This window comes from Gymnoscopelus microlampas (genome assembly GCF_963454915.1).
Source record: "Gymnoscopelus microlampas genome assembly, chromosome: 23".
NCBI classification, from domain to species: Eukaryota; Metazoa; Chordata; class Actinopteri; order Myctophiformes; family Myctophidae; genus Gymnoscopelus; species Gymnoscopelus microlampas.
Genome location: NC_139960.1, coordinates 2,854,497 through 2,882,024, shown reverse-complemented (window position 1 = coordinate 2,882,024; position 27,528 = coordinate 2,854,497). Strand labels below are relative to the sequence as shown.

At 41.9% G+C, this 27,528-nt stretch overlaps 3 protein-coding genes across 3 annotated transcripts in view; 1 reads left to right on the top strand and 2 right to left on the bottom strand.

Annotated features, from left to right (window-relative positions):
* il17rel (interleukin 17 receptor E-like) overlaps positions 1-27,528 on the top strand; it is a 448,078-nt gene that overhangs the window by 268,866 nt on the left and 151,684 nt on the right. The gene's annotated exons all lie outside the window — the stretch shown is intronic.
* On the bottom strand, positions 2,060-10,754 carry LOC311039869 (ATP-dependent RNA helicase DDX39A-like). The gene is made up of 9 exons (XM_084049877.1): positions 10,505-10,754; positions 9,306-9,433; positions 7,376-7,652; positions 6,622-6,740; positions 5,715-5,846; positions 5,023-5,132; positions 4,147-4,291; positions 3,004-3,159; positions 2,060-2,285 (listed from the first exon to the last, which is right to left on the bottom strand). Exons 1-8 carry the CDS (start codon positions 10,719-10,721, stop codon positions 3,004-3,006), a joined length of 1,284 nt encoding a protein of 427 aa, XP_083906003.1. The 5' UTR covers positions 10,722-10,754; the 3' UTR covers positions 2,060-2,285.
* Positions 16,565-27,528, bottom strand: part of dclre1c (DNA cross-link repair 1C, PSO2 homolog) — a 16,319-nt gene continuing 5,355 nt past the window's right edge. The window contains exons 8-18 of the mRNA XM_084050056.1: positions 26,720-26,860; positions 25,687-25,788; positions 25,267-25,403; positions 24,265-24,319; positions 22,940-23,028; positions 22,687-22,787; positions 22,217-22,306; positions 21,688-21,855; positions 20,290-20,625; positions 18,437-18,585; positions 16,565-17,150 (exon numbers count right to left, since the gene is read on the bottom strand). Coding sequence (XP_083906182.1) covers positions 16,848-17,150; positions 18,437-18,585; positions 20,290-20,625; positions 21,688-21,855; positions 22,217-22,306; positions 22,687-22,787; positions 22,940-23,028; positions 24,265-24,319; positions 25,267-25,403; positions 25,687-25,788; positions 26,720-26,860 — 1,671 coding nt within the window. The 3' untranslated portion in view covers positions 16,565-16,847. The remainder of the gene's footprint in view (positions 17,151-18,436; positions 18,586-20,289; positions 20,626-21,687; positions 21,856-22,216; positions 22,307-22,686; positions 22,788-22,939; positions 23,029-24,264; positions 24,320-25,266; positions 25,404-25,686; positions 25,789-26,719; positions 26,861-27,528) is intronic.

The following is a 27,528-nucleotide window of genomic DNA, read 5'->3' as shown; positions in this document are numbered from 1 at the left end:
CTGGGGGCCCCCTGGAACCCCATCAAAGAAAACATCCTGTACATCCTGGCTTCACGTACTGTAGAGCAGCATTGTACAGCAAATGAGCAACAATTAAACCCCACCCCCAAAGACTTTATTCTTCCCATCATGGCCCAGTCTAGTCTAGTCCAGGGTCCCTGCATGCCGCTGCTTGTTAAAAAATAACCCGCTATTCTTTTAATCATGGAAAACCATCTCGCTTGTTGTGATTCTAATCACTACTTTAAACTAAAAAGGCAAAGAGAGAGAGAGAGAGAGAGAGAGAGAGAGAGAGAGAGAGAGAGAGAGAGAGAGAGAGAGAGAGATGGCCATGGCTTCGTCTATCATTTAATCAGCGCTTCTCGTAATCACGTCTGTGTCATCCAATTAAATTGCCCCTCTTGCCAAGAAGCAGGAAGTCCTACAGGCTTTGACCTAATCAAATGCATCACGTTGTTGTACCAGGCCCTCCACTTCGTCCAGGGGGCCTGACTTTCACACAACCTTCCCTGAACCATCAAGATCTTCTGGGTGAAAATTTGATTAAGAGAAGGACAGGAAGTCCTGAAAACCACAGTGCCCCCCCCCCCCCCTTTCATTCAGGGTGCTTCTTGAGGACACACTACATAGAGACATTCAGGGTGCTTCTTGAGGACACACTACATAGAGACATTCAGGGTGCTTCTTGAGGACACACTACATAGAGACATTCAGGGTGCTTCTTGAGGACACACTACATAGAGACATTCAGGGTGCTTCTTGAGGACACACTACTGTATACATAGTGACTGTACCTGTTTCATGTAACACTATGTTTATTTGCATCTGATTTTTAAATCTCTGTGTTGTTATCCATGTCCTCACTGTACTGTCTGATTCGCCTTTTGCGATTATTTTAATGTTGTTTTATGCTTCTGCTTTTCTTTTTTGCTTTATTGTTAAATTAGTTGTGACATTGTATTGTGATTCAAATGTTTGTTATCAGGGCGTCCTTGAAGAAGAGAGCTTGATCTCAATGGGTTTCCCTGAATAAATAAAGGAAAAAGCAAGAAAGAAAGAAAGAAAGATCAGGGGTAATCGCCATGCTGGCTTGTGATGGATATTTTTTGTCAAAATTCATTTTTTTTGCCATGGACATACACATGAGTGGACAATAATATTACGAGAAACACATAAAGAGCTATAGCACAGAAGGACCATAGCAGGTCTGTAACTCTGTGAGTTAAAGGGGGGGTCCTTGCAAATAAAACCTTTGAGAACCACTACTATAGTTGGACTCACTATTTTACCATGCCCCCTCCCCCCCAGCCAGTCAGAGATAGAAAGAGAACTCCTTTTTAACTGATTATCTTCCTTTAAGTGCTCTCTCAATCAAGCAGCTGGCTGGGTCCTCTGTCTGTTTTACTGGTCTGAGGTCTGCTGTCTGGACACTGGGGGGAGACGCTCCCCGGAGTCTGCCAGGAAACGGAAGTCTGGTTGTTTTGTTCGTGTATCCTATGTATGCGTTTACCATGATTATTATATATAAGTCGCTCTGGATAAAGAGCGTCTGATAATAATGCCTACATTGTAAATTGTGATGAACTCAGGATTTTACAGTGCACTTAAGTACTCAAGTATTGTACTTAACCACAATTGTGAGGTAGGCCTACTTTTACTTGAGTATTTCAAATGTTTGCGTAATATACTTTTCTACCCCGCTAACATTAAGGACAGAATTCACTGGTGGGATTAACAATTTATGAGCGTCCCAAACACAGAGCTGCCTTGTAAGCCAAAATATACTTTTTACAGGAGTCATTATTTCAATGTATTACCATCAGAAATATATAAAAACAAAACTGTGCAGTGATAAACAATTATAAATAAAATAAAATAATAAGTCAATGCGCTAGTCTGAACATGTTTTGACCGCACACATGTGTAGAAGCTAAAAAACAAGTATTTTCCCAAAACTACAGTTTCTCTGGATTTTCTAAAGCTCTACTTGAGATTCTGACAAACGTTAAAATTAAGGAAAGCATAGCATCACAGACAGTTAACTGCCATTTTATTTATATATAGGTTTAATTTTAGACCCACAAAAATAGTCACAGTAATGAGAAATTAAAACTTGACAACACCTTCCCCCCCAAAAAACAACATTAAAATAAAAAGGTTTGGTGAACATAATTGACAAGCAGGAGCCTTGAACAGTGAAGTGGATTTTCCTTCCAAACACAAGAAGACACCAAGAGATTCACAGGAAGGAGAAGTCTTTTCCCTGGACTGACTACTCATCTGGACTACTCAACTAAAAAGGAAAGAGAAAGGAATATAGGAGAAAACATATGAGTCCAGCATTCATAGAGATCACCGCTTCTATGATGAGCAACAGCTGAGCATTCAGACTTTTCACCACCAGGTTAAATGCATAAGGACACTATTTGCCCAGGCCTCTCCAATTACACTGCCAGCCTTTCTCAATGAGTCATAACATCAGCTCATTATTTGGAGTGCGATTGTGAGCTGACATAATCCCACTGGCCTTTTCGGACTAGCAGTATGAAGCACTAACGATTAGCTGTCATAGGATACTCTAAGAACATGGGCCATGTTATTGTGATAGTGAAGCAGCTTTAACCTCTTTGATGCACATATCACATTTGTGCCAACATGGTGCAAATATCACAATGCCAACATGTCTACCAAGTCTTACAAACAAGGACTGTGTCAAACATTTAAGAACCATTTATCCACAAGTTTCCTAGGGCGTTGTGGGCATCACTTCCTGTCGATTTGATCAGGTATCAGGGATCAAATCGACAGGAAGTGATGCCCACAATGCCCTAGGAAATACTGAAAATTCATGCCATTTAATTTTTATTTGTGTGAAAAGATTTGAAAATGATTGACGATAATGACATTCCCAAAATAGGGAAGCCAGGATTAATGTGAGTAAAGGTTTACTTCGTCAATTGTACCCTGAATCTGGAGACGGCAGACATTTAGGGCAAAGTAGACTTACTGTATGTAGGTGGAGATGTCAATCTCCTCTGGAAGTTCAGCCACGTTGACCTCAAAGCGGTCCTGCACGTCGTTCAATGTTTTGGCGTCTGTCTCGTCAGACACAAAAGTGATGGCCAGGCCTTTGGTACCGAACCTACCCGCACGGGCCACCTGTATGCCAGGGAGGACAAGAGAACATCACATGAGACTGATTTTAGGGGAATTTACTCTACCTGTGACTCCATTGGTCATTCCATTGTGTCTTTGTGTTGTTTGATCATCTAGACTGGTTGCCTTCATGAGCTTGTATGATATCGAATTGAATGATGCGTCTTTATGTATGCAACTGATCTTTAATTTCTGGGATAAGTTCATGATAGTCCAATAAGCAATTCGCAATACTTCTGCGAGCCAAATGACATACTAACCACATGGAAGACAAACCTCCCAAAACAAACTGATTCGACTACTTCTCAGACTGGGGCCCATGACCCACCTCTCTCCCACTCATTTTGCCAGCCTAGGCTGGCTCAGGGTGGAAGACAGGGTTAAACAACTAAAAATGGGACTGGTCTTCAAAATTGTAAATGCAGATTTGCCCGAAATGCCCCCTATACCCATATATCTGTCTAAATACCTCCAAAAAGTTAGTGACACAGTCACGAAACTAGAGGGAGCGTAAACAACAATCTGGTACCGCCCACCCATAAAACAATCATAGTCTAACCCCATCCCTCAAAAATGCAGTTCACTGGGCTAATTTAAAACAGCCCTAAAACTCACCTTTCTGGAGGCCAAATGAGGTAGTATTTTCCCGTTAGACAGATGAACCCCCCACCCCCTTTTTTGTACATATTTTCTTTTTGTTTTAGTTTTTCATGCTTTTTAGTTTTTTTGTAAATACAGTGTTATTTTCTCTGTATTTTTGTGTTGATATTTGAACTGTTTGGTTGCTACTATATATGTCTATGAAATGAATACCAAGGACCTCAGTGGAAACAAGACCGCAAGGACTTTTTTGGACGGACCTTTTAGACAAAGTATTATAAATGTAATTGTGATGTTTTTTCATTTTTTTGCCTAATAAAAATTTCAATCAATTTCAATCAAAACAAATGGGGCACAAACAAACAGGTACTCTTGTGTTTTTTTCCTCACCCTGTGCAGATATGTGTCGGAATCTTCTGGCATGTCGTAGTTGAATACGATGTTGACCCGCTCAATGTCCATCCCTCTGCCGAAGAGGTTGGTGGCCACCAGGAGCCGCCTCTGGAAATCCTTGAACTGCTGATAGCGGGACAGCCTGAGGAGGAGCGAAAAGAGATTATCAACACAGCTGCCACAGTCCAACCTCCCCTCCTGCCTTTGAAGGCAAATGATGTGCTGAGTTAATAGGCTCTATGCACAGCAGCCATATTGGAAAGAAATTGGGCCTCTTCTTACTTCCTTCACGGGTGTTACCAATGACACTAATGAAGGCTCTGTTCCATTTCTGGTCAGGGTGCTGATATTGTGCATGATGGTTCACTAGAAACACTCCATTTTGGTTCCCAAATGGCCCCTTTATGGTGGGTGTGTAACTCTGAGAGTGTACAAATGGAACCAAATGGACCCGTGAGGGTCCATTTGGTTCCATTTGTACACTCTCAGAGTTATGGGGGTCCTTAAAAATAAGAGACCACTGTGCCACACTAAATGGAACAGAGCCGTAATTAGTATTATTGGTAACACCTGTGAAGGAAGTAAGGAAGGGGCCCAATTAATTCCCAATATGGCTGCTGTGCATAGAGCCTATTGATGAGGCTTCGTGCTCCGTAAACATACCCAGCATTTGGAGCTCAATAGAATGTGTGTTTACGAGGGAGGGGAAGCATGTGTGGGTGTAAGAGGAACATGTATGTGTGTGTGTGTGTGTGTGTGTGTGTGTGTGTGTGTGTGTGTGTGTGTGTGTGTGTGTGTGTGTGTGTGTGTGTGTGTGTGTGTGTGTGTGTGTGTGTGTGTGTGTGTGTGTGTGTGTGTGTGTGCAAGACTGACCTCTCCTCCTGGGCCATTCCTCTGTGGATGGCAACGGCAGGGAAATTCTGTTCCACTAGAAGCTGGGACAACGCCACGCAGCGCTGGACTGACTTGACAAAGATCACCACCTAGTGGCACACAGAACACATTACAGGACTACCCACCACACAAAGCAAACAGATAACAGTGTGTAGTGTAAGCTCCCTGGTAGCAGTAGTAGAAAGAGGATTCAAGACTTATTAAAAGGTCTAAACATATCAGACAATACAGTGAAGAATGACAGGAAGGCATGAGGAAATGCCAAGACAAGCTTGAACTCCTTGATGCGATTATGACCGTACCGATGTGGTAGGTTTATTGTGTACCATTTTTCACTTCATACTTTTTTTATTAACACAATTCCACAACATTGCCTTTTAAACATCTACCCAAGGCAAGAACATTTGATTTTTCAATATTTAGAGTAGGGCACTGTGCTAATTATCGAAAAAGAAAATACAGGTCCAGGCACCCTAGGCTGCAATGCCAGCCTGACAGTGTGTCGCGGGACCTTTGCTGCGTGTCACACCCCCCCACCCCCCCCCCCCCTCATCTCTCTCCCCATTTCCTGTCAGCCTACTGTAATCTATCAATAAAGGCAAAAAGCCAACAACATTTTTTTTAAAATAATACTAATACAGGCCTGGACCAAAATAAGCCCAGAAATCTACCTGGTTGAATTCCAAGACATCAAGCAGGTCAAATAGTTTGCGGTTCTTCTCGCTGTCCTTCAGCTTGCAGTAGTACTGCTGGAGGCCGTGGAGTGTTAGCTTCGTCTCATCGTCCACAAACACCTCCATGGACTGTAAGAGAAGGAGAACACACATTAACAAACTACAAGGAATTACTTGGAGAAACAAACTTTGCATTATTTGGTTCTGGACATTCAGTTTTCTATGTCAGTCAGGAAGACTCATAGATTTAACCAACTATTGGCACAAATAGAATAGAGTTACACATGGCACGGATGGCTCCGCTCTTAAGGAAATTAAAAATAAGTCTATCTTGCTCAAACAGAGCTGCCACAAAGTCATTAGAGATGACAGGCCTATAGAGTTTCCTAAACTACAGCCCTAAGGACATAAAGTACTGCTGGTTTTCCATGCTACTAGGACATCAATTGCATTATCTACTGTCCTTGCACAGACACTCTACGAAGTACACCAGCACTTCACTTGATTTCATGCGCAGCATTGCCGAGTTCTTCTGCTCTATATTATTTCATAATACAGCTTCAATACTTTGTTGAGTCAGTTTCTCAGACTTACTAGCTTACATGTGATCAAGGGACCATCCTACACCTGGTAGGATGGAAAAACAGCAGTGATCCTCAAACTTCTGACGTCAAGGACCCCTAGTTTGGTTGGCATTACGCCATGGACCCCTGTAACTCTGAGTGTACAAATGTAACCAAGTGGATCCTTAGGGGTCCATTTTGTTCTATTTGGAAACCCGCAGAGTTACAGGCTAATCATTATTTAGCTGGGGACCTCTTGGAACACCCCTCAAAGACACCTGGGGGTCCCTCGGACCCCACTCTGATAACCACTGCCTTGCTAAACCAATCAGCATACTCACATCCTGCATGAACTTCCGGCAGACTGGCCGGATCTCTTTGCTCAGGGTAGCGCTGAACATCATACACTGCTTCTCGTGGGGGGTAAGCCTAAAGATGTCTTGCACGTCACGTCTCATGTCTGACACAAACACACACAGTGCAAGTCGAGTTACAAACAAGTAGAACCACTACTGAAGATTGCATTCAAAGAAACTGACGTGCATGCACCCGTAGAAGAATATTTTACGACTAATATTTAAATCGGTCATTACACATACAATTATACAGCATGGGGCTGCGATTCTTTATCTTATTATTTATTTGTAGACCTTATTATTCCCATGGGGGAAATTCAGTTTCAGCATTACCTAGTTGAGGGAGCAGCTGGCGATTAAGTGCCTTGCAAAAGAACGCAGCCCAGGAATATGGCGGAGGAAACGGTTTCAGTAGGCTTCAAGCTCATGTCACTTGGACCCTATTTTACACTTTGTCTATTTGAAAATAGTCGATCTACAAACTCACAATTCGAAGAGTTGAGAGCTTTTAGATCAGCTATTTTTGGATTTTTTGAAAAATCTTGAACTTGCGCTTAAAAAAACAACAACATTGTAACACCACAAATCTCTTCGGCGGTCTGTGGTACCAATTCTTTTCAGATGGGGATCTGTGGCAAAATACATATTAATCTGAGGGTCCTTCACATGAAACAGTTTGAGAACCACTGATCTACATCATCAATAAGACTCGGCATCGAACAGCGACTGCATACTGTACCTAGCTGCTCCAGCATCTTGTCGCACTCATCCAGGACAAAGTGCTTGACGTTCTTCAAGTTGAGGGTCTTGTTGCGGATTAGGGCCAGGATGCGACCTGGCGTCCCCACCACGATGTGGGGGCAGTTCGTCTTTAGCACATCCTCGTCCTTCTTGATGGCCAGGCCACCGAAGAACACCGCCGCCTTCACGGTGGGCATGTACTTGGAGAAACGCTCGTACTCTTTGCTGATCTGGAAAGCCAGCTCTCTTGTGTGACACATGACTAACACCGATACCTGGGGAAGAGATTGGGGGGGGGGGTGTGTTACTTTAGAGCACTACAGACATTGTGCCAGAAGGTCTCACTTGACATATCGAAATTAACTGAAGCATTTGGGGCACAGCTAGTCAATGTATCTGTAAAAATTCATATTCCACATGTGATAAATAATTACGTAAAATGTTCTGGCAATTTTTACATTATTTAAGCATGAATTATGTGTGCCTTCTTTCTGACCAACATAGTGTTCTATTAATCAATAAGCAATTTAAGTGTCATGTAAACATCCCGTGATTCAGAGACACTCCCTGTGCGTAGGTATTTGCTAGTCCTAATACCACACATGGGCAACATACGGCCCGGGGGCCGGACCCGGGGGCCTCAATCCGACCTGCCAAGTCCTCAAAGAAAAACAAAATGACCCCCCCCCCCCAAAATAAATCTACATTCTAAAAGGCTGCCATGTTAATGGCTTTGAGACGAATGAATTTAACTCGACTCCAATTAATAGTAATTCATATTTACCATTTGAGTACTATACTGTACCTGCATTCCTCCATCCGTATGTACTCAAATGTTTTATGTTTATAATGTAACTGTGAAACAGACAGCCTTGAGTCCATATTTATAACATAATGCAGTGTTGTATCAGTGACCTATGGAGTGGTGCATATCAGATAAGATAAGATCCTGTATACATTTATAGGCTAATTTAAAAGTTGATACGACATTGACGTGGATTGTTTTATGTAGAGTCCAGAGTACACCAGAGTGATACAGTACAGTACAGCTGTTAAATAAATGCTGCCCACCCCTGCCTAATACAATAGTGTGGAATCAGGTTTTCAGTCATGAAACTGATTAAAATGAGACCAGCATGCTAGAAAGTTTTTACACTCAACACACATTAGACTCCACTGACTGTTTGTTGAATGATGCATGTTTCAGTCGGCCCCAGCATCTTCAAAAGCTGCCATGGTCTTTTTTCCCCCCTCTATACCAAATTTGTCCACCAAAAATAGCCCATCTACGAGCTCACAAGGTGGGCAGCGTACTGTGATCTTGTAAGTACAATAGGCTCTATGCACAGCAGCCATATTGGGAATTAATTGGGCCCCTTCCTTACTTCCTTCACAGGTGTTACCAATGATACTAATTAAGGCTCTGTTCCATTTAGTGTGGCATAGTGGTTGTCTTATTTTTATGGACCCCCATAACTCTCAGAGTTACACACCCACCATAAGGGGCCATTTGGGAACCAAAATGGAGTGTTTCTAGTGAGCCAACATGCACAATATCAGCACCCTGACCAGAATGGAACAGAGCCTTCATTAGTATCATTGGTAACACCTGTGAAGGAAGTAAGAAGAGGCCCAATTTCTTTCCAATATGGCTGCTGTGCATAGAGCCTATTTACAATTTAGCAGACGCTCTTAATCCAGAGCGATTTACAGTAAGCAAGGTAAACACGGGGTAATACATCAAATGCATAGAAATAGTAATCTAAGAGCGTCATCTAAGTCAGCTACTTTCAGCAAATGTCCCCCCCAGAATAGGGATGCTATTTCAAGGGCTCAATTGGTTGAATAAGAAGACAATGTAAAAAAAGAAAAAATATAAAAAAGAAAAACCAGCACAGACAGTGAACCTTTTAAACATAGGTACCGACCTGTCCGTCGACCGGCTCAATCTGCTGCAGTGTGGCCAGCACAAACACAGCCGTCTTGCCCATACCAGACTTGGCCTGGCAGAGGATGTCCATGCCAAGGACGGCCTGCGGGATGCATTCATGCTGGACTGTGACACAGGCAAAGAAAACAGGTTACTGCATTTAACTGCCTACACAACGATGACAATCGCATTCAGTGCTGTAGTAGTACAAGACAGCAGCTTATGCTAGGTCAGCACTATTTTAATGATTATTCACAGACAAAAACATTTTGTCTGTGAATACACAAGGCAGACAACGGGCGTTCTTTTCATACCGCCGGTTGCCCGGTCTCTCAACTTTAGCAAAAATAAAGAATACACTTTCTCTACTCACAAAAACACTAACTAAAACATTTTTTTCCGTGGTGGAATATTTCATTTTCTGGCCAAGAAGTATATTTTAGACAGAAGGTGGGGGGCTCAGAGTTTTACCACAGAGGAGAGTAGGCTTTCAACACCGTAAAACCGCCTTTTTTTTGGTGAGCAGCGGAAGTGTATTCTTTATTTTGGTGAGTAGCGGAAGTGTATTCTTTATCTGTACTAGTCGAGAGACTGCGCTATCGGCGGTACGAGAAGAATGCCCTAAGAGTCACATTATCATAGAGTTAAAGGACAACTTTGTTTTTTTACAACAAGGAAAAAATGCCACCCTACATTTTTCAAATCAGCCTCATGGTGGCACCGTAACAGGCAGATTCACGTTTTGGCCAAAAAATAGGCCTAGAAATAGGCCAACACGTGAATCTGCCTGTTACAGCGCCACCATGAGGCTGATTTGAAAAATGTAGGTTGGCATTTCTTCCTTGGCCTAATGGGGATGTGTGTACAAAGTTTCACGGAAATCAGAGGCTGCGTTCATGACTATTTACCAATGGATCAAATGCCCCCTCACCCCAGTTAAATTTCACTAAATCATTAAAAAACTATAGAAAGCAATACATGATTTTTTTTTTAAACTCACTCACTCGCTCTTTTAATTATTATCATTACAAACTAATAAAATAACCCTTGCAACCCGCAACTACCAATATTTACCCTAGTTGTCCTTTAAGGAGAACTCCTAACGCTATGGACCAGAGCCAATTCCTCAGCATGTCACTGGACATCTTATCCTATCAATCGACTTGGTAAAAGCACAAGCTATTAAACCAGCCTCACCCTCAGACGGATGCTCGAACCCACAGTCGACAATGGCCCGGAGCAGCTCTGGTTTAAGCAGGAAGTCTCTGAAGCCAGAGCTGTGGATGGAGACGTATGAACCCTTCACTTCCTTCTTGCCGGCCGGAGTGGCGCTTTCTGTGGGGGGTCCTTGAGGCTCCTCATCTTCTGGTTCTGAATAGTCGAGCGGCTCGTGGTCAACATCATTTTCAGCCATTGTGTCTGTCTGTAATAATGAAACAATTGTAAGTTGTGAATCTTTTTTTTTTTTTTTTTTTTTTTACTTTGTTTATTGGGTTTTTACATAGCAGTTTTCAGCATTAAATGCATATAGCAGGATACAGAAAAGCTTTTTAAAGTAACCAATAAAATAAAAAAGCTCAATACGGATTCCATTATCACCCCAAGACATGAAGACATAAAATTAAAAATACAAAATGAATACAAAATATATAAACATATAAAAGGATATATAAACAAACACAGACCGAACAAGACAAAAACAAAACAAAAATACCAGTCAAACAATACATATCCACATCACATTCAAAATCCGCTTTACAGCACCGCCCCACCACAGCAAACCCAACATATCAATGCTCCACCAGACCTCATATATCTGTATCCCTGATCAGAGATGGATTCAAATTCCGCACAAATTGAAAGAATGGACCCCATACTTTCTCAAACCTACTGGAGGAGCCATTCAATGAGAATCTTATCTTTTCTAATTTTAGACAATACAAGATGTCTGTGTGAGGGGGAAGTAGGTGATTTCCAATTAATTAGAATGAGTCTCCGAGCCAATAAAGTTGAATCTAAGCACTCCTTTGGCAGGAACAGTGCCAAAGCGACAATTTGCATCACCTTCACCGCAGCGGGATGGCCATTCACACCTTAGTATTGCCATTTTGCTTTACAAATAATACATTTTCACTATTTCAAATTATTTTCTTTTTTTTATAATAACAATAATCTAATTTCAAGAATTTGCTGACTGCCCCCACCACCACCAGATCTGACTGTACACCCCCCCCCCCCCCCCCATAACAAACACAAAACATTAAAACAGATATATATAAACTCTTACTCTTACTAGGCAGGTTCTTCTCTTTCCAGCGTCGAGTCAAAATTGAGCTTGAACAAACTGTCACTCTAATAATGCAACATGACACACCTGGTTGTGTGTGTGTGTGTGGACTTTGCTTCTGATTTATTGCTTTGTTTCTTTGTTTTTTTGTTTTACACACACACACACACACACACACACACACACACACACACACACACACACACACACGCGCATACACAATATACAGGAAGTGAGATACGTAAGTAAGGACAACATAACATCACCGTCAGGCGGAAACCTTGTACGTCCAAATCCGTTTCTTTTTTCATTATTATCATTTTCTAAATAAAACTGTGAAATTAGCTGATCTCCAGCACACACACACACACACACACACACACACACACACACACACACACACGGTTTTGACCGTACTGTGTCATGACTCACGCTGTGTTTGCTGTTGGCGTTTTTTCAATGTCTTTTTTTCGGTTTGTTTGAGGGAATTATGGTTGAATCTTATGGATTTGAACGCAGGGGTTACATCTAGACAGAGGTGCTCAAGTCAACAGAACACAGGTGGAAAACACTGACAAATCACAGGATCATAAGATACACAACACCTGGGGAAACTAGTGCAAAACTGTAAGACCAAAACACAAACTTAACATAGAACCACAGAAACTAGGCAGAACATATAAAAATACTTTACATAACACACAACTAACCAGGAAAACAAGACTAAAGCCAAACCAAACAAGGGACATGATGAACAGATGATGTAACTAAATGTCCAAAGACTGAAGAACAAAGACAAAACTAAGAACGCCATGAATGTCCAGAGGTTGGAAATAATGTCCAGAAACATGACATAAACTCCTATATCTGCAAAGGCAGGTGTGAAAAATGGAGGGCAAAGGTTTTTTTCCTTGGCCTCTAAGGAGTGCGCATACAAAGTTTTACACAGATCGGTGCAGTTAAAGGTAAAAACACGAATTGGCCTGTTATAGCGCCACCATGAGGCTGAATTGAAATATTTCAAGTGGCTTTTCTTCCCCGGCCTAGTGGGAATGCGCGTGCAAAATTTCACGTAAATTGCACGTTGTGTACATTTGATCTGAGGCAATCTTAACCAATCAAGATACTGTGTACCGATTTGCGTGATTTTTGGACAAAAGTTGTAGTAGTACTGTCAATAATTTTTTTTTTGCAAAAATCGGCCTCCTGGTGGCGCTATAACAGGCCCATGTGAAAACTTTGGGTCAGAGGTTCAGCTCTGGCATCCAGGGAGTGTGTGTCCATAGTTCCGCTGCGATCAAGCCAACGGTGCCGGAGATTAGCTGATCACAGAGGAACGGACGGACGGGGTGCAAAACCTAGTCTCGGCTATGCCTTGGCCCTGGCAGAGACAATCTTTTTTTTTTTTAAGAAAATCCATAAATTAAACAGATTTTACTTTTAAGGAGTGCAAATAGACGATCTACAAGCTCACAATGAGCTTGTTTGGGTCACTATTCTCACTAGTTTGGGTCCCGGGCAATTTCTCTTTTGGGTCTTGAGCTAAAAAGTTTGGGAACCACTGTGACAGAGAGTCCCCGGTTCGATTCCCGGGGCGGACGGGCCATTTGCTGCAGGTTGCTCCCCTATTCTCTCCCTTTGTTTCCTGCTTCTCCATGGTACCTATCAAATAAAGGCTCAGAAATGCCCAAGAAATTACTCATTAAAAAGAAAGAAAGAAAGGGTGTTGTACTCAGCACATGAGGTATACAAAAACATCAGGTTTCATCCCCTAAATATATTAATTGAAAATAGCAGATCTACAAGCGAGCGTGTAGATCTTCTGAATGTTGGTGCCAGAATAGGGATGCTAGGGTTCATGTGGTTAACCAGCTGGGTACTACAGTATCTCATCAGGACCACCATTTAGTCCATTCATTCCACCAGTGTACATCAGTCTTCGCCTACAGAAGGTGAAGAACCTCAAGTTATATCCAGTGTTGCCAGATTTTGATGTGAGCTTGTAGATCTGCTATTTTCAAAAGAATCTTGTAATAAAAAAAAAATACATTCTTTTTGGGGTGATCTTGGAATATCTTTTAAACATTTTAACAACACAAATCTTGTATGGTGGGCCCTGGCACAAAATATGTTCAGATGGTGGGCCGGATAAACATATTCTGGAGGTTCTTGCCATGAAAATATTTCAGAACCACTGGTTTAACAGCATTGGGAAACAATCACACTTGAGAAACAAGCCCCAAATAAAATGCAACCCGCAACTACCAATATTGACAAGCGACTAAACATAAAAACAAGCGCAAAGTCACGTATAATAAGCGGACATGGCACCTGCTGGTCATAATCATGTCAACTCAAATCGATTGGAAAAATAAATAAAAAATAATAAACATTCACAAAACTAGGTTTCCGACTGAAAGCAACAATATTCACTATTTCAGCCCTATTTCTGTTACAAGAAACAAACCTCTGATGCAATCTTGCTCAATAACAAAGGAATCAACAGACTAAAGCAGTGTGTCACCAAAGTACAAATATAGGACGCAGGTGTCATACACAGGTGCATTCAGTAAGAAATGACTGTTGATATGCCATGAACGTTGAGCTATTTGTGGTTTGGTGCTTATGGGCTCAAACTAGGACTGAATTAAAAGCAAGCAGTGTATTCCGTAGGGGGGTTTACATCACTTTCATGATGAGTCAATGTGTGTCAGCTTAGATCATGCTTTATTTGTTTCACTTGCAACTGCAAGAATAGGCTCTATGCACAGCAGCCATATTGGGAATGAATTGGGCCGCTTCCTTTCTTCCTTCACAGGTGTTACCAATATAATACTAATTAAGGCTCTGTTCCATTCAGTGTGGCACAGTGGTCTCTTATTTTCAAGGACCCCCATAACTCTGAGAGTGTACAAATGGAACCAAATGGTTCCATTTGTACACTCTCAGAGTTACACACCCACCATAAGGGGCCATTTGGGAACCAAAATGGAGTGTTTCCAGTGAGCCAACATGCACAATATCAGCACCCTGAACAGAGCCTTCATTAGTATCATTGGTAACACCTGTGAAGGAAGTAAGAAGAGGCCCAATTTGTTTCCAATATGGCTGCTGTGCATAGAGCCTATTCTACTATGAGAACTGTAGATCGTGCAATATATTCAGCAGTTCCAAGTGCCCTTGTGGTTAGAATATCTGCCTTGAGTTTGGGAGGTAGGTGTTCGATTCCCCGGCCTGGTCATACCAAAGATCATAAAAATGGGCCTACTGTATGTCAACGTAGGCCTACTGCCAGTGGTTCACACCGTGGGGCCTGGGGAACTCCAGGGGTCCTTGGGGGGGTTTCCAGGGGGTCCTCAGTTAAATTATTGATAGTTAGGAACCAAATGGCCCCTTACATGTCCAAACATTTGGTTCCATTTGGACACACTGTAATACGGTTTCTAGAAGAAAAGATCAGAAACGGGTTAATTTTCACAATGCATTGATTCTACCTCATTAATCCCACTCTAGCGCCAATAGGCTCTATGCACAGCAGCCATATTGGAAAGAAATTGGGCCTCTCTCTTACTTCCTTCACAGGTGTTACCAATGATACTAACGAAGGCTCTGTTCCATTCTGGTCAGGGTGCTGATATTGTGCATGTTGGCTCACTAGAAACACTCCATTTTGGTCCCCAAATGGCCCCTTATGGTGGGTGTGTAACTCTGAGAGTGTACAAATGGAACCAAATGGACCTGTGAGGGTCCATTTGGTTCCATTTGTACACTCTCAGAGTTATGGGGGTCCTTGAAAATAAGACAACCACTATGCCACACTAAATGGAACAGAGCCTTAATTAGTATCATTGGTAACACCTGTGAAGGAAGTAAGAAGAGGCCCAATTAATTCCCAATATGGCTGCTGTGCATAGAGCCTATTAGTTTTGAGAAGCCTGACAGAGAAACAAGCCTACACATATAATACATAAAACAATAAAGTAGCCTAATAAGTATATTAAAGTTGCCTAGAGAGTGAGGTAGGTGGGCCGACGGTGGACGTCACAAACCTAACATCCGAGGGCACAGCATTACTCCAATCCACACCAAACCTGCCACAAACACTGTTCAGGGCCTACAAGGCTCTTTTTTTTTTTACACTTTATTTTATTATAAAAGGCAATAAAATATGTCAACGAGAAAACAACAAGAACATTTATACTTACCACTTGTCATGTGTAAGGTTTATTTTCCTTTTACCAAAGATCAAACTGAACCATTAGGTTTAAATGAGGAGATGTCCATCACTAACTGAACTAACACACTGGAGAGTGTTGTTATTTGACTCAATACCTAGAACGTCAACAAATACAAAAAATAATACAGATACACTGAAAATAAATAAATCAGGATAATCAACATAATGTACATATAAACGACCTTGGTACAGTCCGTGACATCACACCGTGATGTCATCAACTTGGCCTGCTCTTCAAATTGGTGTGAATGACAACAACTATAAGGTCGTTTGACATCACGTCAGAGAGAGACTACAAAACCATGACCATAATGAACTTAACTTTATAGCACAAAGAACCGTTCTTCATAGAAACACCCCCCCTGTAACAAAAAAACAACGTTCTTTATAGAAACACCTGCAACAAAGAACCGTTCTTTCAGAGAACGCTGTGTATGTACAGTGGCGTGCACAGACATTTTGAGGGGCGGGTGCTCAAGTAAATTATACTTTCTTTTTTTTTACTTGGTCTGCTCTTTTTTTCCCTCTACACCTATACCTCTTTGCCAAAAATAGCCGATCTACAAGCCCACAACGCCTCGCAGTGCGAGGCGTTGTGAGCTTGTAGATCTGCTATTTTTGGCTAAAGTTCTCCTCAGAAAAGGGATGCTAGGTTTCGAGTGGTTATGGTAAAAAGAAAAATCATATCACATAAAGATTTGGCGGACCCCCTGTAGTAACTCTGAGGACCCCCTAGGGGTCCCGGACCCTCTGTTGAAGACCCCTGCTGTAAACTGGGAAAAAAAGGGCACTTCTGGTCAAGAGGACAAAGGGCAGGTGCTCTAGCACCACGTAGAGTCTATCTGTGCACGTCCCTGTGTATGTATGTGTAAACATTTATGCCAGTCTGTCAAACTCTGACAGACTGTCTCACTGTGTGTTGCCTTGTCTCTCAATGGTTTTGTTCCATTTCCTACAATATTTCAAAGGATTTCAACAGGTGTGGGGTCCCCATGGCCACACTTTGAGAATCACCGTCACGTGGAACCCTGACTTCCTTTCCTAACGACTACTTCCTCTCCGGACGCCAACTTCCTGTAGATTTTTGCCAGTTCCTCTATGGGCGGGGCTTGGGACTCCGGCGTGCACGGAATGTCAAAGTCCGATGACGCCTGCGACGCCGACAGCTCTTCTTCCGATTGGACGCTCTGGCTGCCAATCTCCTCCTCCCTCTGACGCGGCCCGTCGTACGCGGCGAGCTCTCCTTGTTCCCGCCCCAACCGCTGCTCCGATTGGTCGACGAGCGCGGCAGTCACGGGCGCGTCCTGATCCGAAGAGGCCTGATTGGACAAGAGAGGCGGAGTTGAGAGAAAGTAAGCAAGGTTATCATAGTTAACAAAGACGAAACCCAATGACTACAAACTAGAAGTGATACGTTGTGAGCTTGTAGATCGCCATGTTTCACTGTTTTTCTAAGCTTGTTGAATCTCGCCTCCAACCAACACTAGAACTAATAAGAACTAAACTAGAACTACGAATTTTCCACAAAATACAAACTAAAATACTTCAGTAACTCTGAGTGCACAAATGGAACAAAATGGACCCTTACAGATCTGTAACTCTGAGTGTATAAATGGAACCAAATGGACCCTGACAGGTACATGACTCTAAGTTGTGGGGTCCGTGGCCTTAAAGTAATACTAGGTAACCTTTTCAACAAAACTAAAGTTAAATTGTATATCTTTTGTGAGTGGCAAATGTTTCACAACACCCACTCCATGAATTTCACCCCCGAAAGCCTTTTCTATTATAATTTCTATTGAAAAGGTGGCTCGGTGAGCCTTTCCCGTGAAAATGACGTCATCCGGCCGGAAAACGGAAAAGGAAATGCACCGGTTTCCTGTTTGGCCAGGAACTACCGCACCGGTTTCCTGTTTGGCCAGGAACTATCGCGCTAATAACAAAAAGGAATCTCAAGCTGTTTTTAACACATTGACTGCCTGAATTATTTTCACTGCCTATTATTATTCATGCCAGAGATTTTTCAATGGAAAAAAAAAAAGTACTCAGGAGCCGAGATACAAAATTTTAAAGTTTTAAGTTAACAAGGAAGTGGATGAGAGTAAAGATCTTCGAAAATTCATATCTCCTTGGTCTTTGGGTCAAATAAAAAAAAAAAAAAGTAAAAAAAAAAAAAAAAAAATTTGAACATTTTTGAAAAATTAATTTTTTACTAAAAACGAGTTAACTCGTTTTTAGCAGATCTTGGCACTCAAGTGATGAAAAGCTAAAAACGAGTTAATTCGTTTTAGGCATTCAATGTGTTAAGAGATTGTAGGATTTGAAGATCGAAAAACAACAGAAAAAGAAAACACAGCTCACGGTAACTAACGCTCCACTGGCTAAGAGAAACGATCCACAGATAGTATAAAACAATTAAAAGAACGCTTTATGAAACGCTTCCGTGTTCCGGTGAAAACAAATGGAATTCTGGGTAACGCAGGAATAAACGAACGGCCTGCAGTGACGGTAATGACCAGCAGAGGCTGCTATTTATGCTTATTAAAACTGAAATTGAAAACAAAAACGAAATGAAAATAAGAAACACAATGAAGACTATGACGACCTTATCTTTGTCTGCTAAGTCGTCCTTTTCATCCTCGCTGAACAGGTCCGGGGTCTGAGAGCCTGACATCCTGGAAGGGGAGTGGCTTGTGTGGGAGCCGCATGCTTTCCATTCTTCTTCCTCTTCTTCCTCTTTTGTCTCCTGTTCTCCTACAGGTTTAAAAATATAACGGTAAGTGATTTGTTTTGGATAACAGTTATAGCTCTAATATTCTGATAATGATCATTTAAGCTATTTAAAGGATCACTTCACGCATTTTCAACCTTATGTCCATATAATTGGTCCTCACTAATTTTCTGTCTAGTCACTCTGTGTCTCAGAGGAGGGCTGTGGACAGTTCAGAAACCTGCCTACCAGTGACATCATCAATAGGCAAGTTTGGTCAGTGCAAACATGATTTCAAACTTGTATTTATTTTTGCTTCCATTCCAGCATGCTAACTTTCCAGGAAGAGAAATGCTGTAGTTTCTATACATTTTGAATCCCCATCGATGATGTCACTGGTAGGCAGGTTTCTGAACTGTCCACAGCCCACCAATGAGACACAGAGTGAGAAGACAGAAATGATGATCTTATAATGAGCATTAGTGAGGACCGATTATATGAAGATAAGGTTGAAATCGGGTGAAGTGCTCCTTTAACGCATTTAAACCATGAAGGCATCTGTGTCATTTTAACCACTTTAACCATTATTCTATACAATTGGCTATTCAAAAATAGTAGATATACAATATACAATATAAGCTCATATAGCGTCACTTTGTGCCGCACTATGAGGTTGTAGATCTGCTATTTGTGAATTGTGAACATTTGTGCAAATCTTTGAATATATATGTTTAAAGCAAAATTATTTTACTCAAATCTTTGCTTCTGGGGGTCATTGGAACAACACATCTTGAGATGGGGGGTGTACGCGGCCAAATACATCTAATTTTGGGGGTCCTTGACATGAAAAGGTTTGTCTGTATAGACGGATTTCCGCGCGACGTCATCACAGAGCAGAATGCGCAATCTGCGCATGCCTGGGGGAAACGAATTGTTGCGCCGTTCACTCTGTTATATTCGGGAGTTAGCTAGCCATAATTCTGCTATTATAGGCATAATAGGCATAATGCTGCTATTATATACAAACAGATCCAACTTCCAACAAATCATTTTTATTGAGTAAACAAGGTATTACAAACTGCATAATTTAATCTACTTTCATTAAACCCGGTGAAGATCATTTCTTTTATGAATGGACATTTGACCAGAGCTGCTGCGGGTAATGGCGCCCTCTATAGGCTTAGTTGGCTTACCCCCTCCTCTGCGCGGTCATATCCTCTCAATGTTTACAAACATGAAACCCGTCTATGGCAACACAAGTTTAAAAAAACTGAAGACATTTGTAGAATCGGCCTCAGGTCTTAGTGGGTTAACCCATTGAGACCTGAAGCCGATTCTACATGTCTCCTAAATCTCAACAGTTTTCTGAAAAACGTATGTTTCTATATCAGTGGTGCTCAATCTTTTTCATGTCAAGGACCCCCAAAATGATATGTATTTGGCCGCGGACCCCCATCAAAATATCTTGTTCCAGGGACCCCCCAGAAGCAAAGATTTGAGTTAAAAATGTTCGCTTTAAAAATATATATATTCAAAGATTTGCACACATTTTCACGATTTTTCAAAAATAGCAGATCTACAAGCTCATAGCGCGGCACTCGGTGCCGCGCTATGAGCTTGTAGTTCTGCTATTTTTGAATAGCCCAAAGTGTAAAATAATGCTTTTTAGCTCAAATAAAAAAATGACACAGTTCCATGGGTTAACACTTATTTTAACAAAACTAAACAAAAAAAATCCCTTACTGTACCTTTAATTTCTAATAGCGCCTCCCCCTCTTCCCCGTCATCGCTGAACAGCTCGGGCGTTTGAGAGCCGGTCATTTTGGAAGGGGAGGGGCTTGCGACGGAGCCGCAGGATTGCGATAGGCTGTTCTGGCTGTCTGTCAGCGTCTCCGCGGTGAAGAACTCCTCCCACCTGGGAGTAGGGGCGGGGCTAGGAGAGACACCTACTTCCTTCCCATCATCATCCATCTCGCTGCTGTTCTTCTCGTTTTCTCTTTCTTCTCCTTCATCCCTCTCTTCTTCTCCTCCGTTCGTTTCAGTCGTTTGTTCTTCCTCTTCTTTCTCTTTGGTTCCGTGTTCTCCTACGTGTTTAAAAAGGTATCGTTTTGGTCATTTCGTTTTTTGGTAAAAACCAAAAAGTTAAATGTATAATCTACTGTAGTGCTTCCCAAACGGTTTAGCTCAAGACCCAATATTTCTCCCCGGCAACCAAACTAGTGAAAATAGGCGAGCTACAAGCTCGTAGATCTGCTATTTTCACTACTTCTTAATTCTTTATATATATTTTTTATACTTGCCGATCTACAAGCTCTCGTGAGATTGTAGTTTTTGCAATTTTTTTGGGCTAACGTTCCTCCCAGAATATGGATGCTGGGGTTCGAGTGGTTAACACTCATTTTAACAAACAAACAAAACAAAAAGAATCCCTTACTGCGTTGGTTCTCAAAGTGGGGTCCGGGGACCCCCAGGGGTACTTGAGGGGGTTCCCAGCTAAATGATGGATAGGAACCAAATGGACCCTTGTGGGTCTGTAACTCTGAGAGTGTACAAATGGAACCAAATGGACCCTAACGGGTGCATTTGGTTCCATTTGTACACTCTCAGAGTTAAATTAACATTGATTTTACAATATGAATTGGGGTCCCAGAGACATAAATGCCATTAAATGGGGGTCTGTAGCCCTAATGCATGTCAAACTGGGGGCCCTTGAAATTAAAATGGTTGAGAATCACTGCTAGAGCCATAAAAAATCACACCCAGTGTGAAATGGGCGGTGGTCACAACATGACTCACTTAAAAAAAACAAAATGTGTTTTTTTAAGTCCATACTGCTATTCATAGGGCTGCACATGTGTTTCGCTAGCCAATCACAGTCCTGAATTTGCAAAGTCAGCCAATCACATTACAGCTAGTGGTGATGACACTAGCTGTAATGTGATTGGCTGACTTTGCAAAAGTATAGATTTGCATTGACTGTGGAAGGGTTAGGATTGTAGACTGCGTTGTAGACTATTGGCCAATCACGGTGCAGGATTGGTCAGTGTCCAAACCTCACTTATAGGGGGTGGTTACACCGCCCCAAAAATCTTCTCTTATGGGGGTCCCTGGAATGAAAAAGTTTGAGAACCACTGCCTTACTGTACCTTTAATTAGGAATGGTTCCTCCCCCTCCTCCTCTTCATCATCATCATCATCATCATCGTTGGACTCGGTGCAGTCCATGAAGTTTCCTACAGAGGAACGTGAGTTCGCTGTAATGACCTCCACAGCAGCAGGTGGCGCTGCTGTTCTCACAGGAGTGTGCTCTTTCACTAGGATCAAGAGACACAACACACTGGTGAATAACACAGAAAACATCACGTTGTTGTCAGGCAGAAACCTCTTATTTCCATATTTTAACTTTTTGTGTTTTTTCGTAAATTTACGCCCTACTTGATCATACTACAGCGTCACACAAAAGCATCAAAAGTAGCAGATCTGCAAGGCCTGAAACGTGGCGCTTTTGTTCTTGTCCATCTGTTACTTTTGCTATTTTTGAATTTGAATCCTGAATAGTAAAACAGTTTTGGACATATGAGGTTTCCACCCGACGATAAAAAAACAAGACCAAGGACAGGAAATGACAGCACTGTATATATAGAAAAAAGGCAAAATAGTAAGTATTTTAAGCACCATCTTTTTTCACGTCCTGGCTAAGAGACATCTTCTTCCTGACTGGTGCCAGGTCTGGTCCTTCAAACAGCCCTTCATCACCGTCTGAATCTGATATATACAACACGCACACGCACACGCACGCACGCACGCACGCACGCACGCACGCACGCACGCACGCACACGCAGAGAGAGTGAAATATGGAGATTTGAGAACGGAGATATATAGGTTAAGTATAACGTCACCCAAATGAGAATAGTTTTTTTTTTCACAGTGTTAGATTTAAGAGTTATAACATGTAATAGAACCAAGTTGTATGCGAGCTTGTAGATCTGCTGTTTTTCGGCTCAAGGTAAAAATGCCAATTTATTTAAAAAAAAATCACACCCTGTGTGAAGAGAGTGGTGCCTTTGATACATACGGACGGACACACGGACAAAGTCAGATATAGGAGTGGTTGGCACCACTCAAAGAATTGTTTGTGTCTCACCGTATGCAGGCTGTTCCATCCTGGTGCGTTTGAGCACAACTCCCAGGGGCTTGTAGACGAATGCTGCTCGTTCACTCTGCTGTCTGCACATGGGTTTTAACCTGATGTGAGAGAGAGAGACGTTCACATCTCTGTAATGTCAGTAAGTGTTCGACCAATAGGAAGTCACATCTCTGTGACATCAGTAAGTGTTCGACCAATAGGAAGTCACATCTCTGTGACATCAGTAAGTGATCAACCAATAGGAACTCACATCTCTGTGACATCGGTAAGTGATCGACCAATCGGAATGACGCTGGGGTGGATGTTGATTGGCTGCAGGTATGACAGGAAGTCTTTAATCTGAAAATACATTTTAAATCACAAATCAATGAATGAATAAAGTGATGGATAAACAGGTGCATTTTGTATTCCATTTGAACTGAAAGTAATGGAATTATGGATACAATCTGAACTGGGATTTTTGTGTAATTTATCGTATTGTAATGACCTCTTAGTAATGTACATATATGCTCAATTAAATTAATTAGCCGAGTTATATTGTGCTTCAAACAGAAATGTATTAAAGAGACAGTAGCTTAAGCTAACTAACACACATAATGTAGATGTGTAATAATTACTGCTGGAGGCAATTATTTGATTATGTGTTAAACATTATTTATTAATCTTTCCAGGAAGAAATATCCCCCATTGTACAGATGTTGTACAGGACTTTGATATATTGTGGCATCCATTCAAGTTAGACCGTTTAATTTTAAAAGGCTGAATTATGTTTGAGTTATAATATTTTAGTATATTCCTACAAGTTGACATGCACTGACAAGTGCATGTCAGTGTTCATTTTGACAGCACATTTTGATCTAGATTTAGTCTAGTTTTACAGTTGATTTAGTCGACTAAATGTATTTTATCAGGCCGTGATGGTGTTGTAATGCCTGATTTATACTTAGCTGTGTGTCAAAAACAGCAGATCTACAAGCTCACAACGTGAGGCAGACATGTTATGAGCTTGTAGATTTAATATTTTCAGAGCGCAACACCCGAGCGCAACCAAGCATAAAATGACTTGTCTTAGTTCTACTGGATCTCTTCTCCACGAGTCTTAGTTCTACTGGATCTCTCCTCCACTAGTCTTAGTTCTACTGGATCTCTTCTCCACTAGTCTTAATTCTACTGGATCTCTTCTCCACGAGTCTTAGTTCTACTGGATCTCTCCTCCACTAGTCTTAGTTCTACTGGATCTCTTCTCCACTAGTCTTAGTTCTACTGGATCTCTTCTCCACTAGTCTTAGTTCTACTGGATCTCTTCTCCACTAGTCTTAATTCTACTGGATCTCTTCTCCACGAGTCTTAGTTCTACTGGATCTCTTCTCCACTAGTCTTAGTTCTACTGGATCTCTTCTCCACTAGTCTTATTTCTACTGGATCTCTTATATATATATCTAGTCATAGTTTCAGTCATCATAGCTTAGTTTTGATGTAGTTTTCGTCAGTGTAAAAAGGTATACGACCAACATGTTTCCTCATAGTTTTAGTCGATAAAATGAGCACTGTAAAGAATCCATACATGAGACAAACCTCGACATAAGAGGAGTGGAAACTGAAGCAGGCTCTGTAGGAACTGGATCCTGTTCTGTGAACACACACACACACACACACACACACACACACACACACACACACAGTATACTGATGACAACACAGTTATCTGCAACTATACAGTACTTGTATACTTGCGAGGACACTTCTCACAAGTATAGTATCGCACATTTACCACAAAATAACCTATCAATTACTAAATCAATCAATCATTTAAAAAGTAAAGAAGCCGATTGTTCAGTGCAGGGGTCATGTTGGCTATTCAAAAATATCAAAACTGTTTGAAAAATTCGGAATAATTTTGAATTAGAAACAGGATTAGGGTTAAACTTGCAATGTTGAGGTAAGACCTGCAACACAATGGAGGACACACACAAATCAGAAGCAACTGAAAAATATTTGGAACCTTGTAATGTATTTTATAAATGTGGACTCAAATAAAGGAATTAACACATCGGGTGCCGAACGCGGTCTGGACCGTGTTTTCACATAGTAGCGCTCTGGTGCCGATCACGGTCCGAACCGTGTTTGGTGTCTTTTTGTTTTTTTTGTTTTTTCCCATACGGGAGGGGCTGGAGCAGCTTTGGGATCACCCACGGTGAATCTGACAAGGATGGGCCAGATGCATCATCGTGTCAAAAAACATGGCGCACATCCGCTTCTGCTCTATTTCCTTCTCTAAAACCCCTATCACTCCGAAACTTTTTAAGCTGGGGAAAACGACTCATTTTGTGTGCACGATCGCTCCGCCGTTGTTACTCGCGTGAGCGATGTTATCGTTCCAGGCGTTAGCCAGGACCATCGGGTAAAATGGAGGCATGCTTTTTTTTCTCATGGAATGCACGTCGTGGAGTCTACAGTTTAAACAGCGCTGCGCAGCTCAACGGTGAGATTTCGGCACCGAACGTAATCTGTTATTATAAAATGCTGGCACCCGATGTGTTAAAATGTGTGCGTGTGTGTGTGTGTGTGTTCTCTTACTTGACGACCACGTTGCTCATCTTGCTACGGTCTCCGAACCACATGGTCGAGGGTTTGATGCTGATGATGCGATACGGAGTCCCATCTGGAGCCACCGAGCCACACGGCAACCTGTTGCCACGGAGATACTCCTCATCCTGCACACACACACACACACACACACACACACACACACACACACACACACACACACACACGCACGCACGCACATTGATAATGTACAATTTAGTCATTTAGCAGATGCCGTTATCCAGAGTAACTTACATATGCGAGATCTGAATGTGTGTGTGTGTGTGTGTGTGTGTGTGTGTGTGTGTGTGTGTGTGTGTGTGTGTGTGTGTGTGTGTGTGTGTGTGTGTGTGTGTGTGTGTGTGTGTGTGTGTGTGTGTGTGTGTGTGTGTGTGTGTGTGTGTGTGAGACCTTAGGGTGCCTGCAGGCATGTATCTGTGTGTTGCGGTCCTCCGTCACGTGACTCAGGATCTCCGGCATCTTCTTAAACATCGCCAGACTTTTCACATGGATCTGACGCACACGCACACACACACACACACACACACACACACACACACACACACACAATTTAGGCATTTAGCATAGCTTTAATCCAGAGCGATTTAGAGTAAGCAAGGACAACACGAGGTGATGCATCAAATGCATAGAAATGGAGATCTAGGCTCTGTATTTCCCACACAGGTAAACCAAGAGCCTAGCATCAGTCTAACAGTATAATATCAACAAATATAATAATCTGTACATTGAAACTATACACACTATAGGATGCCAGGTCCACAAAATAACCTGCCATCTGTCTACGTAACAGATCTGCAATTTTTCGGCTTTAGGGCTTCCGGTTAAAATGCCCAAAAAGGTCTTAACCCATTGAGACCTGAAGCCGATTCTACATGTCTCCTAAATCTCAACAGAATTCTGAAAAACGTATGTTTCTATATCAGTGGTGCTCAATCTTTTTCATGTCAAGGACCCCCAAAATGATATGTATTTGACCGCGGACCCCCATCAAAATATTTTGTTCCAGGGACCCCCCAGAAAGATAGATTGGAGTTAAAAATGTAAGCTTTAAAAATATATATATATTCAAAGATTTGCACACATTTTCACGATTTTTCAAAAATAGCAGATCTACAAGCTCGTAGCGCGGCACTCGGTGCCGCGCTATGAGCTTGTAGATCTGCTATTTTTGAATAGCCCATGAGTGTAAAATAATGATTTTTAGCTCAAATCTAAAAATGACACAGTTCCAGGTCTTAAAGGGTTAATATCCATAAGCAGCCTTACAGTTGTGTGTGTGTGTGTGTGTGTGTGTGTGTGTGTGTGTGTGTGTGTGTGTGTGTGTGTGTGTGTGTGTGTGTGTGTGTGTGTGTGTGTGTGTGTGTGTGTGTGTGTGTGTGTGTGCGTGTGTGTGTGTGTGCGTGTCCGTGTGTGTGTGTGTAACCTGTGTGTAGAAGGTGTCTCCCAGGTTGGTGAACAGGTATTCATATCCATAAGCAGCCTTACAGTTGAGCCAGACCACATGGTAAACACTCTGACTGATCCACGTACTGATCAGATCCCTGATTCCACTCAGACACGCCTCCTAAACGCACGCACACACACACACACACACACACACACACACACACACACACACACACACACACACACACACACACACACACACACACACACACACACACACACACACACACACACACACACACACACACACACACACACACACAAAAGTATTATATTTTTCTATATATTTCACAAAGTTGCATACACAGAAAGACAGAATAACAGCATGTACTGTATATAGCACATACATAATGCATTACAACCAGTGTTGCCATTCATTCATTTCATTCATTCAACCTTTATTTATTCTCGAAAGACATTGAGGTTGCCCTCATTTGCAGTGTCGTCGAGATACAGCACAGTACAACATCAATACAACATCAATATTCATATCAATGACAAATTCAGAACAAAAACAAAATTAAAAACAGTTACAGACATTTGTGGGTAGATCTGCAATCAAAACATTCAATTGACCATATGTTACGGGCGAACTGATCTTAAGTTTCAGCTGTAGGTCATTCCACGTAGTTGGGGCACTAACGCAAAAGGCTGTTTTCCCCAGTTCAGTTTTTACCCTAGGGACTTTTAGCGTCAGCCAGTCATTTGAGCGTGTCCCATGCGCTCCAGGATTCCATTCCATCAAAGAATTAATATATAATGGCGAAGTCCCATCAATTGCCTTAA